The following is a 12748-nucleotide window of genomic DNA, read 5'->3' on the forward strand; positions in this document are numbered from 1 at the left end:
TCCTAATCTCAACTACAAAATTGAACAGTCAGAGAATAAGGCATGAGAATAGGAAGACTGCATACTGTGTAACTGTGAACATTTCTCATATTTTGTGTGGTGACTCATTTATTCACTGAACACACCCACATGGAATGACTTCTCTGGGTTTCACTCTGGGCTAAGCAACAAGGATGTGGAGCTGGATTGTGTTTGATACCAAAAAATACTTGAGACACTGGGAGATGTGTCCTTGCCTATGTCTCATCAATTTCATACTAATGGGCTAAGTTCTGAACAAATAAGGGATCAGTGCATAAAATGGAGATAGAAATTTCTTCCTGTGTTACATTAGCACTCAATTTCCAGTCTTGGTTGGATAAGAACCCCTGGGACATGTGCATGCACACTCACACATAACCTGTTTATAGTGACTATAGATTATAGAGACAATTGTTTAGGAGGCATAAAATTAAAAGCTCTTGTTTTCTTAATAGAGAAAAAATCCATAATATATATCTGTATGTCTTTATGTAAGTATGTATATGTGTTTGTGTTTTACTGCTGTATAATAAATATTGACCAATTCCCTAAATAGCAGACTTGTGAGTAAAGGCTTTTTCTCTGAGATAAATTGTATTTGTTCAAACTGTTAAAATAAGTGTTCAGTTCAGTTCAGTCACTCAGTTGTGTCTGACTCTTTGTGACCCCATGGACTGTAGCACACCAGGCTTCCCTGTCCATCACCAACTCCAGGAGCTTGCTCAAACTCAAGTCCATCGAGTCGTGATGCCATCCAACTATCTCATCCTCTGTCGTTCCCTTCTCCTTCAATCTTTCCCAGCATCAATATCTTTTCCAAGGAGTCAGTTCTTTGCATCACGTGGCCAAAGTATTGGAGTTTCAGCTTCAGCATCAGTTCTTTCCAATGAATATTCAGGACTGGTTTCCTTTAGGATTGACTGGTTTGATCTCCTTGCAGTCTAAGGGACTCTCAAGAGTCTTCTCCAACACCACAGTTAAAAAGCATCAAATCTTCAGGGCTCAGCTTTCTTCACAGTCCAACTCTCATATCCATACATGACTACTGGAAAAACCGTGGCTTTGACTAGATGGACATTTGTTGGCAAACTAATGTTTCTGCTTTTTAATATGCTGTCTAGGTTGATCATAGCTTTTCTTCCAAGGAGTAAACGCCTTTTAATTTCATGGCTGCAGTCACCATCTGCAGTGATTTAGGAGCACCCCCAAAATGAAGCCTGCCACTGTTTCCATTGTTTCCCCATCTATTTGCCATGAAGTGATGGGACCAGCTGCCATGATCTTAGTTTCCTGAATGTTAAGTTTTATAACAACTTTTTCACTCTCCTCTTTCACTTTCATCTGAGGCTCTGTAGTTCTTTGCTTCCTGCCGTAAGGGTGGTGTCATCTGCATATCTGAGGTTATTGATATTTCTCTCGGCAATCTTCATTCCAGCTTGTGCTTTATCCAGCCCTGCATGATGTACTCTGCATATAAGTTAAATAAGCAAGGTGACAATGTACAAACTTGGCATACTCCATCCCGATTTGGAACCAGTCTGTTGTTTCATGTCCAGTTCTAGCTGTTGCTTCTTGACCTGCATACAGGTTACTCAGGAGGCAGGTCAGGTGGTCTGATATTCCCATCTCTTTGCTATCTAAATAAATTATAAATTCTGAACCTGTTTATAATATTTTTGTGTAAACTAAATGTTAAAAGGGTTCTTTAAGAAATTATAATGAAAACCTGTTAGAATGAGTTTAAAATTAACCAATTGTCCAGTTTATACCTAAGTTGTGTCATAAAAATCTTTTTTCAACTAAACAAAATCTGTTTTTTTTGTACAATACTTGTAAAAATATTCTTTCAGTTATTGAGTTTCCAAATGTTGAATGGTATTTCCTATTAAATGTAGCCATTAATCTCTATATCTACCTGAGTAATTGACATGAGCAATATTTCCAATATTTGAAGATAATTGTTTAACAAGAATGTCTTTGAGTTTCAGGTTTATTTACTTGTCTCTTCTATATTTAGTCAAATTTTGTTTATAAAATTGCTGACTCTCAAATTTTGTGTTAATATATACAATAGATTTTTTCCCACACAATTTCATATCAAATACATAAAAAGTCACTTAGCACTCTATCAATTCTAATCTGTTTAATATTTACAAAAGAATTTAACTAGAGACATTGGACAGGTTTGATTGTAAAAACTAATAATTAAACTTGACTCTAATCCATTGCTGCCTAGAATCTGTCTTTCATGTAAACACACAGACTGTCACCCTGGAAGTTTGCCTCTCCCAGTTAATAATATGGGATATTTGCCTTAGTCACATACATAGCCTTGGCACAGTTTAATGAACACTGACCACATTTCCACCAGTAACACTTCTCCTTCACACTGCAACCATTCAAACACGGTGAAGCTTTGTAAGAGGGTGTTTGAAAAGGGATATGTAGTTAGTAAACACGGAGAAGACAATGGCACCCCACTCCAGTACTTTTGCCTAGAAAATCCCATGGACGGAGGAGCCTGGTAGGCTGCAGGCCATGGGGTCGCTAGAGTCTGACACGACTGAGCGGCTTCTCTTTCACTTTTCACTTTCATGCATTGGAGAAGGAAATGGCAGCCCACTCCAGTGTTCTTGCCTGGAGAATCCCAGGGACGGGAAGCCTGGCAGGCTGCCATCTATGGGGTCGCACAGTGTCAGACTGAGGTGACTTAGCAGCAGCAGCAGTTAGTAAACATCCCAGGAGACTTTGACATCACCCTTCCCTCTCTCTCTGGTTAGGTTTCTCACACAAACTGTATGAGTAAATCATGTAATCCCCCAGCCCTCAAAACTAACACCATGCTCACCACATTGTAGGTTTCAATAATTATTGTAGACTGGATGAATAAATGAATGAGCTATTATGTTTGGTATGAGCAAAAAGGCAAAACTTGTAAGAAATATAGCTTGCCACCAGAATTAATTTCATTTCCCCCCAAATCACCACAATTTTATTAGACTTGACATTGAGCAAAGGACAGTGACTAAATATCTCTGCTAGAAGGAATGGAAGCTGAGAATCACTTTAGGGAGAAATTCTCCTGAGCAATGTGACTGACAGTAAATGCTGAAAGATCGAAATTTTTAATAAACACTTCTTTTTTCTTTGGCATTTCTATTGGTTGAGATTTGTTTGTCGTCTAAATTGTTAATAGAGTCTACTACATATCAGTGATTTGGGTGATCGGTACATGACTCCAGAAATTTATAGTAAGTTTTGGCTGGCAGTCATACTTTCCACTTGAAGATGTTGGAGGCTTTTAAAATTCAGTGAACTATGAAATGTTTAGATAATTCACTTGATTCATGAGTTATTTATGTTCAAAACAAACATATTAATTAAATTAATAATTTAATGGATAATTTACTTCTATTTTATTACCTATATGTGATAAGCATGTTTTCCATGGGAAATAGAAGAGAAAAAGGAAAATATTTTATATTATAAATATGAACACAAACCACATATACCCAATTCTAGAATAAGAAATCCATGGAATCAAACCTTATTTTCTGACATTTATATAGAGTTACTACCTGTTTAGCACTCCTCCACTTTTCCTGCAGAGGGCAGTCCCTTGGCAGTGACTTCTAATTAACTGCTTGAGGTCAAGGAGACGATAATTCACAAAATAATTGCTGACTCTATAAGCTGTTTGCTGTTTCTATGAAACCTGAAAGATTTTAGGAGCACATAGTTGACTCAGCTGTCTGGAGGACATCTGAATGCCTGTGTTTAAGTGGACAACCACCTCCAAATAGATCCTTTCTTACTGAAAAATTAAACACAACAATAATGAATCCTGAGCCCACATTGCATCAGCATAAGTAGAAAATATATTCAGTTTATAATGAAATATTAGATAGTCTCCTGTTGGGGAAATGTCCTTGTAGAAACTTCTATTACTAGGAAGACAGACCCTCTGAACCCTTGATCCTGTTTATTTGTAAAACAGCTTCTGGGAGGAGAGCATGTCTCATCTAACTGAAGTGTAATTGTGCTACACAGCTGTCTCTTCCTAGCAGAGCAGGAGTGGAGACGGCCTTGAAGAGATTAGGCAGGACCTCTGTGCAGTACCCAGGAGGTGAGACTGATGGTGAATCATGCCCAGGGCCCCATCTATGGCTCTCTTTTCACCACACTCTGCTTTCTGAAAGTTCTCCTGTTCCTAGGAGAAAAGGAGCGTTCTCCTGTTCCTAGGCTCACAAAGACATTAATTCCATACCAGCTCATGCAATGTAGATTTTTTTTTTTTCAGTTCTGTATGCAGTTCTAGTCAAGCTCACTTTGTATGAGACTATCTGAAGCACAGAGATCAAGGATCTTATCCTACTATAACTCCTGTTCTTGTCTTTTCTCTCTTTTTCTCTCTATGTAAACAACCCAGCCCTGGCCCTGGAGGAAGAGATAAGTACCCATGACAAGGCAATACAAAAATATGACCTTTATTACCCAGAAAATTTTTCCACAGACTTCAAAATAGCACCTCACCAGCTTAGCTGCATCATATTCAGTATTTAATTTTCTTAGAGGCAGACCTAACAGGCCCCAAATAAAGAGCATAAGAATTTATTTTCTCTTTTCAATTTGGCTGGAATCCAAGTATTTTCTATAGCAAAAAAATAGCTGAATTAAAAGAAAATCTTGTTTAAAAAAAAAGAGATGAAAGGGAATTTCTACATAAGAGCAAATAGCAGGGCTTATTGTAGATCTTCTCAGGATGGAAGCTGAGGTTGTGGTCATATGCTATTTCTTGTGGCACCATCTTCATAAGAGGAGATGAAGCCTAAAAATTCATTTTTCCTTATTCCCTGCAAACAAGAGTCTAGCTGAGCTATTTCACGTTCTAAAAGATGATGCTGGTAAAGTGCTATACTCAATATGCCAGCAAATTTATAAAACTCAGAAGTGGCCTCAGGACTGGAAAAGGTCAGTTTGCATTCCAGTCCCAAAGAAGGGCAATGCCAAAGAATGTTCAAACTACCATACAAAATCCTTCAAGGTATGCTTCAGCAGTACGTCAACCAAGAACTTCAGATGTACAAGCTATAGTTAGAAAAGGCAGAGGAACTAGAGATCAAATTGCCAACATCTGTTGGATCATAGAAAAAGCAAGAGAATTCCAGAAAAAAACAAAACAAAACAAAACAAACCAAACATTTACTTCTACTTCATTGACTAGCCTTTGATTGTGTGGATCACAAAAAAATGTGGAACATTCTTAAAGAGATGGGAATACCAGACCACCTTACATGCCTTCTGAAAAACCTGTATGCAGGTCAAGAAGCAACAGTCAGAACAATGGATTGGTTTAAAATTGGGAAAGGAGTATATCAAGGCTGTATATTGTTACCATGCTTATTTAACTTATTTGCAGAGTACATCATGTGAAGTGCCAGGCTGGATGAAACACAAGCTAGAATCAAGATTTCCAGAAGAAATATCAACAGTCTCAGATATGCAGATGATAGCGCTCTAATGGCAGAAAATGAAGAGGAGCTAAAGAGCTTCTTGATGAGGGTGAAAGAGGAGACTGCAAAAGCTGGCTTAAAACTCAGCATTCAAAAAACTAAGATCATGGCAAATAGAAGGGAAAAATGGAAGCAATGACAGACTTTCTTTTCTTGGACTCTAAAATCTCTGAGGACAATGACTGCAGCCATGAAAATAAAAGATGGATGCTTGCTTCTTGGAAGAAAAGCTATGACAAAGCTAGACAGCGTATTAAAAAGCAGAGACACCTGATGCTTTCAAACTGTGGTGTTGAAGAAGACTCTTGAGAGTCCCTTTAACTGTAAGGAGATCAAAGCAGTCAATCCTAAAGGAAATCAATCTTGAATATTCATTGAAAAGACTGATGCTGAAGCTGAAGCTCCAATACTGTGGCCATCTGATGAGAAGAGCCAACTCACTGGAAAAGATCCTGATGCTGGGAAAAACTGAAGACAGGAGGAGAAGGAGATAACAGAGAATGAGATGGTTGGATGGCATCGCTCAAGGGACATGAGTCTGAGAAAATTCCAGTATATGGTGAAGGATAGGGAAGTCTCGCATGCTGCAGTCCATGGGGTAGCAAAGAGTCAGACATGACTTAGTGACCGAACAACAACAGCTGAAGAAAAGAGCATTTCTCATTGCTGATGAAGCACAGAGGAGGAAATAAAGAGGAGAGGAGCCCCAGGCTCTTTCAAGAGGTTTGCATTCCCTGTTCCTTGTCATTTCCCTTGGTCCACCAGTGGGTTTCAAAGTTAGGTGTGTGGTTAAAGGATGTCTTCATCTCTCTGCCTGGGGTGAGACTAAGGGAGTGTTTACTGCATTTTCACATCTAGCAGTTTCTCTAAACCATCTTTTTGTATCTATATATAGACTTAAAGGGCTTCCCTGGCAGCTCAGCTGGTAAAGAATCTGCCTGCAATGCAGGAGACCTTGGTTTGATTCCTGGGTTTGGAAGATCCTCTGAAGAAGACATAGACTGCCCACTCCAGTATTCTTGGGCTTCCTGTGGCTCAGATGGTAAAGAAACTGCCTGTAATGCTGGAGCCCTGGGTTCTATCCCTGGGTTTGGAAGATTCCCTGGAGGAGGGCATGACAACCCACTCCAGTATTCTTACCTGGAGAATCCCCATGGACAGAGGAGCTTGGTGGGCTACAGTCCATGGGGTCACAAAGAGTTGGACATGACCAAGTACAGCACATCACAGCTATTTAAAACTAAACTCTCAAGGCATTGTGGATTACCATTATAATTATTATTTGATGTTGAAATAAAGAACTTCCTTTAAAAATCAGAAAGGTCATAATTTAAGTTGACTGATGACCATAATCTGACTCTGAACCAATCACTACCATTTTATTTTCCAAAAAAATTATTTTCCATTTTAAAACATACTATGCTATATTATTCAATCATGCCCCTAAAATAATTTATTTAGTGGAAAGGGGCACAGATATCATGAGTCTTTTGTTGTACTTATGGATATTTTTGGAGACTTGGATTTTATTACATTCTCTCAATTCAGAAATATTTTTCTCTCTCTGGAACCTCACTTCATCTCTCAAGACTGTACAGAAAGGGAAAAAAAAAAAAAGCTCTAATAACTGTATGGAATACTGCTTTAAGGTCTCTAGCCCAGTTCCCTTGGTGAGTAGATTAGTCTCTGTAGGGCATCCCCTTAAATATGGTATAGGTCTATGTCTAACTTAGTCTATAAGCACTAAAATGAGGCTAACAAAATTTGTATTATATCTTATCTCCCTTGTATCAAGGAAACAATAGGTTAAAAAAAACTATATGAGAGAAGTTCCAAAAATATTTTCTAGTATATAAATTACAAAAACTCTGCCTATGCTAGGAATTTTGGAGCTAGAAATTCTAGAAGAAATAATTTCTGATGTCATTATGTGGAAGAAATACATAACCTTTAAAAAATTGTGAATCACTATGCTGTACGACTGAAACTTAAATAATATGGTAAATCAAATATATTTCAATTAAAAAAATCCAAGAAGGTAATAGAAATAAAAATTATACACTTAGTACAATTTTCTAAAAAAAATTATGGCTCAGATATTAAACATTACTTTCCTTGTTGGGGTGGGGGGGGTGTGATTGAATGGTAGACACATAAAATAAGCAGAGAGGAATCTGAGGTTTCTTTTTGAAGTCAATCTTTATCATTTTTCCTGGGTCATACACATACATCTTATGGCAAGTTCTGAAAATAAATCAAATCTCATTTTTTAAAGTTAAAACAATTCATGATTATTTGAGGATGATAATGGTGATGAAAGTTGCAATGTTAATAGTGATGCCAATTAGGCAGTATTTGTATCAGTTCAGTTCACTTCAGTCGCTCAGTTGTGTCCGACTCTTTGTGATCCCATGAACTGCAGTACGCCAGGCATCCCTGTCCATCACCAACTCCTGGAGTCCACCCGAACCCAAGTCCATTGAGTCAGTGATGCCATCGAACGATCTCTAACCCAAGTCCATTGAGTCAGTGATGCCATCGAACGATCTCATCCTCTGTCATCCCCTTGTCCTCCTGCCCTCAATCTTTCCCAGCATCAGGGTCTTTTCAAATGAGTCAGCTCTTCGCATCAGGTGGCCAAAGTATTGGAGTTTCAGCTTCAACATCAGTCCCTCCAATGAACACCCAGGACTGATCTCCTTTAGGATGGACTGGTTGGATCTCCTTGCAGTCCAAGAGATTCTTAAGAGTCTTCTCTAAAACCACAGTTCAAAAATATCAATTCTTCAGTGCTCAGCTTTCTTTATAATCCAACTCTCACATCCATACATGACCACTGGAAAAACCATAGCCTTGACTAGACAGGCCTTTGTTGGCGAAGTACTGTCTCTACTTTTCAATATGCTGTCTAGGTTGATCATAACTTTCCTTCCAAGGAGCAAGCCTCTTTTAATTTCATGGCTGCAATCACAATCCACAGTGATTTTGGAGCCCAGAAAAATAAAGTCAGCCACTGTTTCCACTGTTTCCCCATCTATTTCCCATGAAGTGATGGGACTGGATGCTGTGATCTTAGATTTCTGAATGTTGAGGTTTAAGCCAACTTTTTCACTCTCCTCTTTCACTTTCAAGAAGCTCTTTAGTTCTTCACTTTCTGCCATAAGGGTGGTGTCATCTGCATAGCTGAGGTTATTGATATTTCTGCTGGCAATCTTGATTCCAGCTTGTGCTTTCTCCAGTCCAGCATTTCTCATGATGTACTCTGCATATAAGTTTAATAAGCAGGGTGACAATGTACAGCCTTGATGTACTCCTTTCCCGATTTGGAACCAGTCTGTTGTTCCATGTCCAGTTCTAACTGTTGCTTCCTGACCTGCATATAGGTTTCTCAAGAGGCAGGTCAGGTGGTCTGGTATTCCCATTTTTTTCAGAATTTTCCACAGTCTATTGTGATCCACACAGTCAAAGGCTTTGGCATAGTCAATAAAACAGAAATAGATGTTTTTCTGGAACTCTCTTGCTTTTCCCATGATCCAGAGGATATTGGCAGTTTGATCTCTGGTTCCTCTGCCTTTTCTAAAACCAGCTTGAACATCTGGAAGTTCACAGTTCACATATTGCTGAAGCCTGGCTTGGAGAATTTTGAGCATTACTTTACTAGCGTGTGAGATGAGTGCAATTGTGTGGTAGTTTGAGCATTCTTTGGCATTGCCTTTCTTTGGGATTGGAATGAAAACTGACCTTTTCCAGTCCTGTGGCCACTGCTGAGTTTTCCAAATTTGCTGACATATTCAGTGCAGCACTTTCACAGAATCATCTTTTAGAATTTGAAATAGCTCAACTGGAATTCCATCACCTCCACTAGCTTTGTTTACAATGATGCTTCCTGAGGACCACTTGACTTCACATTCCAGGATGTCCGGCTGTAGGTGAGCAGGAGTGATCACACCCTCGTGATTATCTGGGTCATGAAGATCCTTTTTGTACAGTTCTTCTGTGTATTCTTGCCACCTCTTATTAATATCTTCTGCTTCTGTTAGGTCCATACCATTTCTTTCCTTTATTTAGCCCATCTTTGCATGAAATTTTCCTTTGGTGTCTCTAATTTTCTTGAAGAGATCTCTAGTCTCTCCCATTCTACTGTTTCCCTCTATTTCTTTGCATTGATTGCTGAGGAAGGCTTTCTTATCTCTCCTTGCTATTCTTTGAAACTTTGCATTCAAATAGGTTATCTTTCCTTTTCCCCTTTGCTTTTCGCTTCTCTTCTTTTCACAGCTATTTGCAGCTGTGATGACAGCACACGAGCACTGCGGCTGCGACGGCAAACAAGTGCTGTGGCTGCGACGAAGCATGAGTGTGGCCGAGAGGAGCTACCCCAGATCCAAGGTAAGGAGCGGCGGCTGCGCTTTGCTGGAGCAGCTGTGAAGAGATACCTCATGTCCAAGGTAAAAGAAACCCAAATAAGATGGTAAGCACTGAGAGAGGGCATCAGAGGGCAGACAGACTGAAACCACAATCACAGACAACTAGCCAGTCTGAACACATGGACTACAGCCTTGTCTAACTTAATGAAACTAAGCCATGCCATGTGGGGCCACCCAAGATGGGCGGATCATGGTAGAGAGGTCTGACAGAATGTGGTCCACTGGAGAAGGGAATGGCATTCAGTATTCTTGCCTTGAGAACCCCATGAACAGTATGAAAAGGCAAAAAGATAGGACATTGAGAGATGAACTCCCCAGGTCACTAGGTGCCAAATATGCTACTGGAGATCAGTGGAGAAATAACTCCAGAAAAAATGAAGGGATGGAGCCAAAGCAAAAACAACACCCAGTTGTGGATGGGACTGGTGATAGAAGCAAGGTCTGATGCTGTAAAGAGCTATATTGCATAGGTACCTGGAATGTTAGGTCCATGAATCAAGGCAAATTGGAAGTGGTCAAACAGGAGATGGCAAGAGTGAATGTCGACATTCTAGGAATCAGAGAATTCAAATGGACGGGAATGGGTGAATTTAACTCAGATGACCATTATATATACTACTGTGAGCAGGAATCCCTTAGAAGAAATGGAATAGCCATCATGGTCAATAAAAGATTCAAAAATGCAGTACTTGGATGCAATCTCAAAAACGACAGAATGGTCTCTGTTCATTTCCAAGGCAAACCATTCAATATCACAGTAATCTAAGTCTATGCCCCAACCAGTAACGCTGAAGAAGCTGAAGTTGAACGGTTCTATGAACCTACAAGAACTGCTAGAACTAACACCCAAAAAAGATGTCCTTTTCATTACAGGAGACTGGAATGCAAAAGTAGGAAGTCAAGAAACACCTGGAGTAACAGGCAAATTTGGACTTTGAATATGGAATGAAGCAGGGCAAAGGCTAATAGAGTTTTGCCAAGAGAATGCACTGGTCATAGCAAATACCCTCTTCCAACAACACAAGAGAAGACTCTACACATGGACATCACCAGATGGTCAACACCAAAATCAGATTGATTATATTCTTTGCAGCCAAAGATGGAGAAGCTCTATACAGTCAGCAAAAACAAGACTGGGAGTGGACTGTGGCTCAGATTATGAACTCCTTATTGCTAAATTCATACTTAAATTAAAGAAAGTGGGGAAAACCACTAGACCATTCAGGTATGACCTAAATCAAATCCCTTATGACTATACAGTGGAAGTGAGAAATAGATTTAAGGGACTAGATCTGATAGAGTGCCTGATGAACTATGGATGAAGGTTCATGACACTGTACAGGAGACAGGGAGAAAGACTATCCCCAACAAAAAGAAATGCCAAAAAAAAAAAAAAAGCAAAATGGCTGTGAGGAGGCCTTACAAATAGCTGTGAAAAGTAGTTGTATGGTTGAGTACAAATACTGGAGACAAACGTATTGAAGCTCATTTGGATCCCATATTATCTGTGTTACTCTGAACAATTTACTTAATTTTATATATCTCATAAGATTGTTACAAAGATTAAATGAATTTCAACAAAAATAATTTAGAACAAAAACCTTGCACTTTTTAGGACTCCATGTATTAATTAGAATTATATTAGTAATACGTGTCATTATAGAAAATGATTTCTAGCTTAGATCAATCCTCTTTGTAAAGTTTTGTCTAATCATTCAATTGCCTCTAATATTTATATTTCTATGGACACCATTAACGTTTGCCAGTTGTACTATTCATTTGTTTTGTGTTATAAGATTTGCTGCTCCATTCCTGATCTTATACTTCCCCCCAGTACACACATCTATCATATTCTTGATGATAATGTTGATGACACCATGAATGACAGTCTATGACTACAATAAGCATTAGATTTTAAAACCAAATGTCGAAGTCACATTTTGATGCGGTGAAACATGCGAACGATAGCTTGGCAGATCTCCTTTGTCTTGGCACTATAAATGAGAGGGTTGAGCACGGGAGGCACGAAGAGGTAGATGTTGGACAAAAGGACATGTATGTAGCGTGGGACATGCTTCCCAAAGCGGTGCACTGTGGAGACTCCAATCATTGGTACATAAAATGCAAGTACAGCCAAGATATGTGACACACATGTGTTGAGAGCTTTGAGGCGTTCCTCACGGGAGGCAATGGCCATGACTGAGTGCAGAATGAGCACATAGGAGAGGGAGATAAATAACAAGTCCATGCCGAACGTGGAAATAAGAACAAAGAATCCATAGATGCTGTTGATAGTGATATCAGCACAGGCCAGCTTCATCATGTCTGGGTGGAGGCAGTAGGAGTGGGAAAGGACATTGGTCCTGCAGATAGGCAGCCTCTTGAAAAGAAAGGGAAGAGGAAAGAGGATGATAAAACTCCGAGCAGTCACTGCTAAACCCATTCCAGCGATGACTTCGCTAGTGAGCACAGTGGCATAGCGCAAGGGATCACAAATGGCCACATAGCGGTCAAAGCTCATGGCCAGCAGAATGCCTGACTCCATCATGGAGAAGGAATGAATGAGGAACATCTGGATTAGGCAGGCATCAAAATCAATGGTGCGGGCATTGAGGCAGAAGGTTCTGAGAACGGTAGGCAGTGTGGCCATGGACATGGCCATGTCACTGAAAGACAGCATGGACAGGAAGTAGTACATGGGCTGATGCAGGCTGGGCTCCACTCTCACAGCTTGCAGGATCACTGTGTTGCCCCCAAGAGCCACAGCATACATCACACAGAGGGGTCCTG

The 12748-nt window shown here is 39.7% G+C and overlaps 2 protein-coding genes across 2 annotated transcripts in view; one reads left to right on the top strand and one right to left on the bottom strand.

Annotated features, from left to right (window-relative positions):
* Positions 1 to 11774, top strand: part of LOC105002917 (olfactory receptor 51I2-like) — a 17695-nt gene extending 5921 nt beyond the window's left edge. Inside the window, exons 2-3 of the mRNA XM_010859763.1 lie at positions 9810 to 9888; positions 11755 to 11774. Of these exons, the coding sequence (XP_010858065.1) occupies positions 9810 to 9888; positions 11755 to 11774 (99 nt within the window). The remainder of the gene's footprint in view (positions 1 to 9809; positions 9889 to 11754) is intronic.
* Positions 11775 to 11891: 117 nt separating this feature from the next.
* LOC105002910 (olfactory receptor 51I2-like) lies at positions 11892 to 12731 on the bottom strand. Its single transcript, XM_010859752.1, has one exon. It carries the CDS (start codon positions 12729 to 12731, stop codon positions 11892 to 11894), a length of 840 nt encoding a protein of 279 aa, XP_010858054.1.
* Between the last annotated feature and the right edge of the window lie 17 nt (positions 12732 to 12748).

Source organism: Bison bison, unplaced genomic scaffold (assembly GCF_000754665.1).
Source record: "Bison bison bison isolate TAMUID 2011002044 unplaced genomic scaffold, Bison_UMD1.0 scf7180017856835, whole genome shotgun sequence".
Lineage (NCBI taxonomy): Eukaryota > Metazoa > Chordata > Mammalia > Artiodactyla > Bovidae > Bison > Bison bison.

What these genes read in the sequence shown, in the direction of transcription:
- LOC105002910 (XM_010859752.1), bottom strand. Translation starts at nt 12,731, where the DNA reads ATGTATGCTGTGGCTCTTGGGGGCAACACAGTGATCCTGCAAGCTGTG.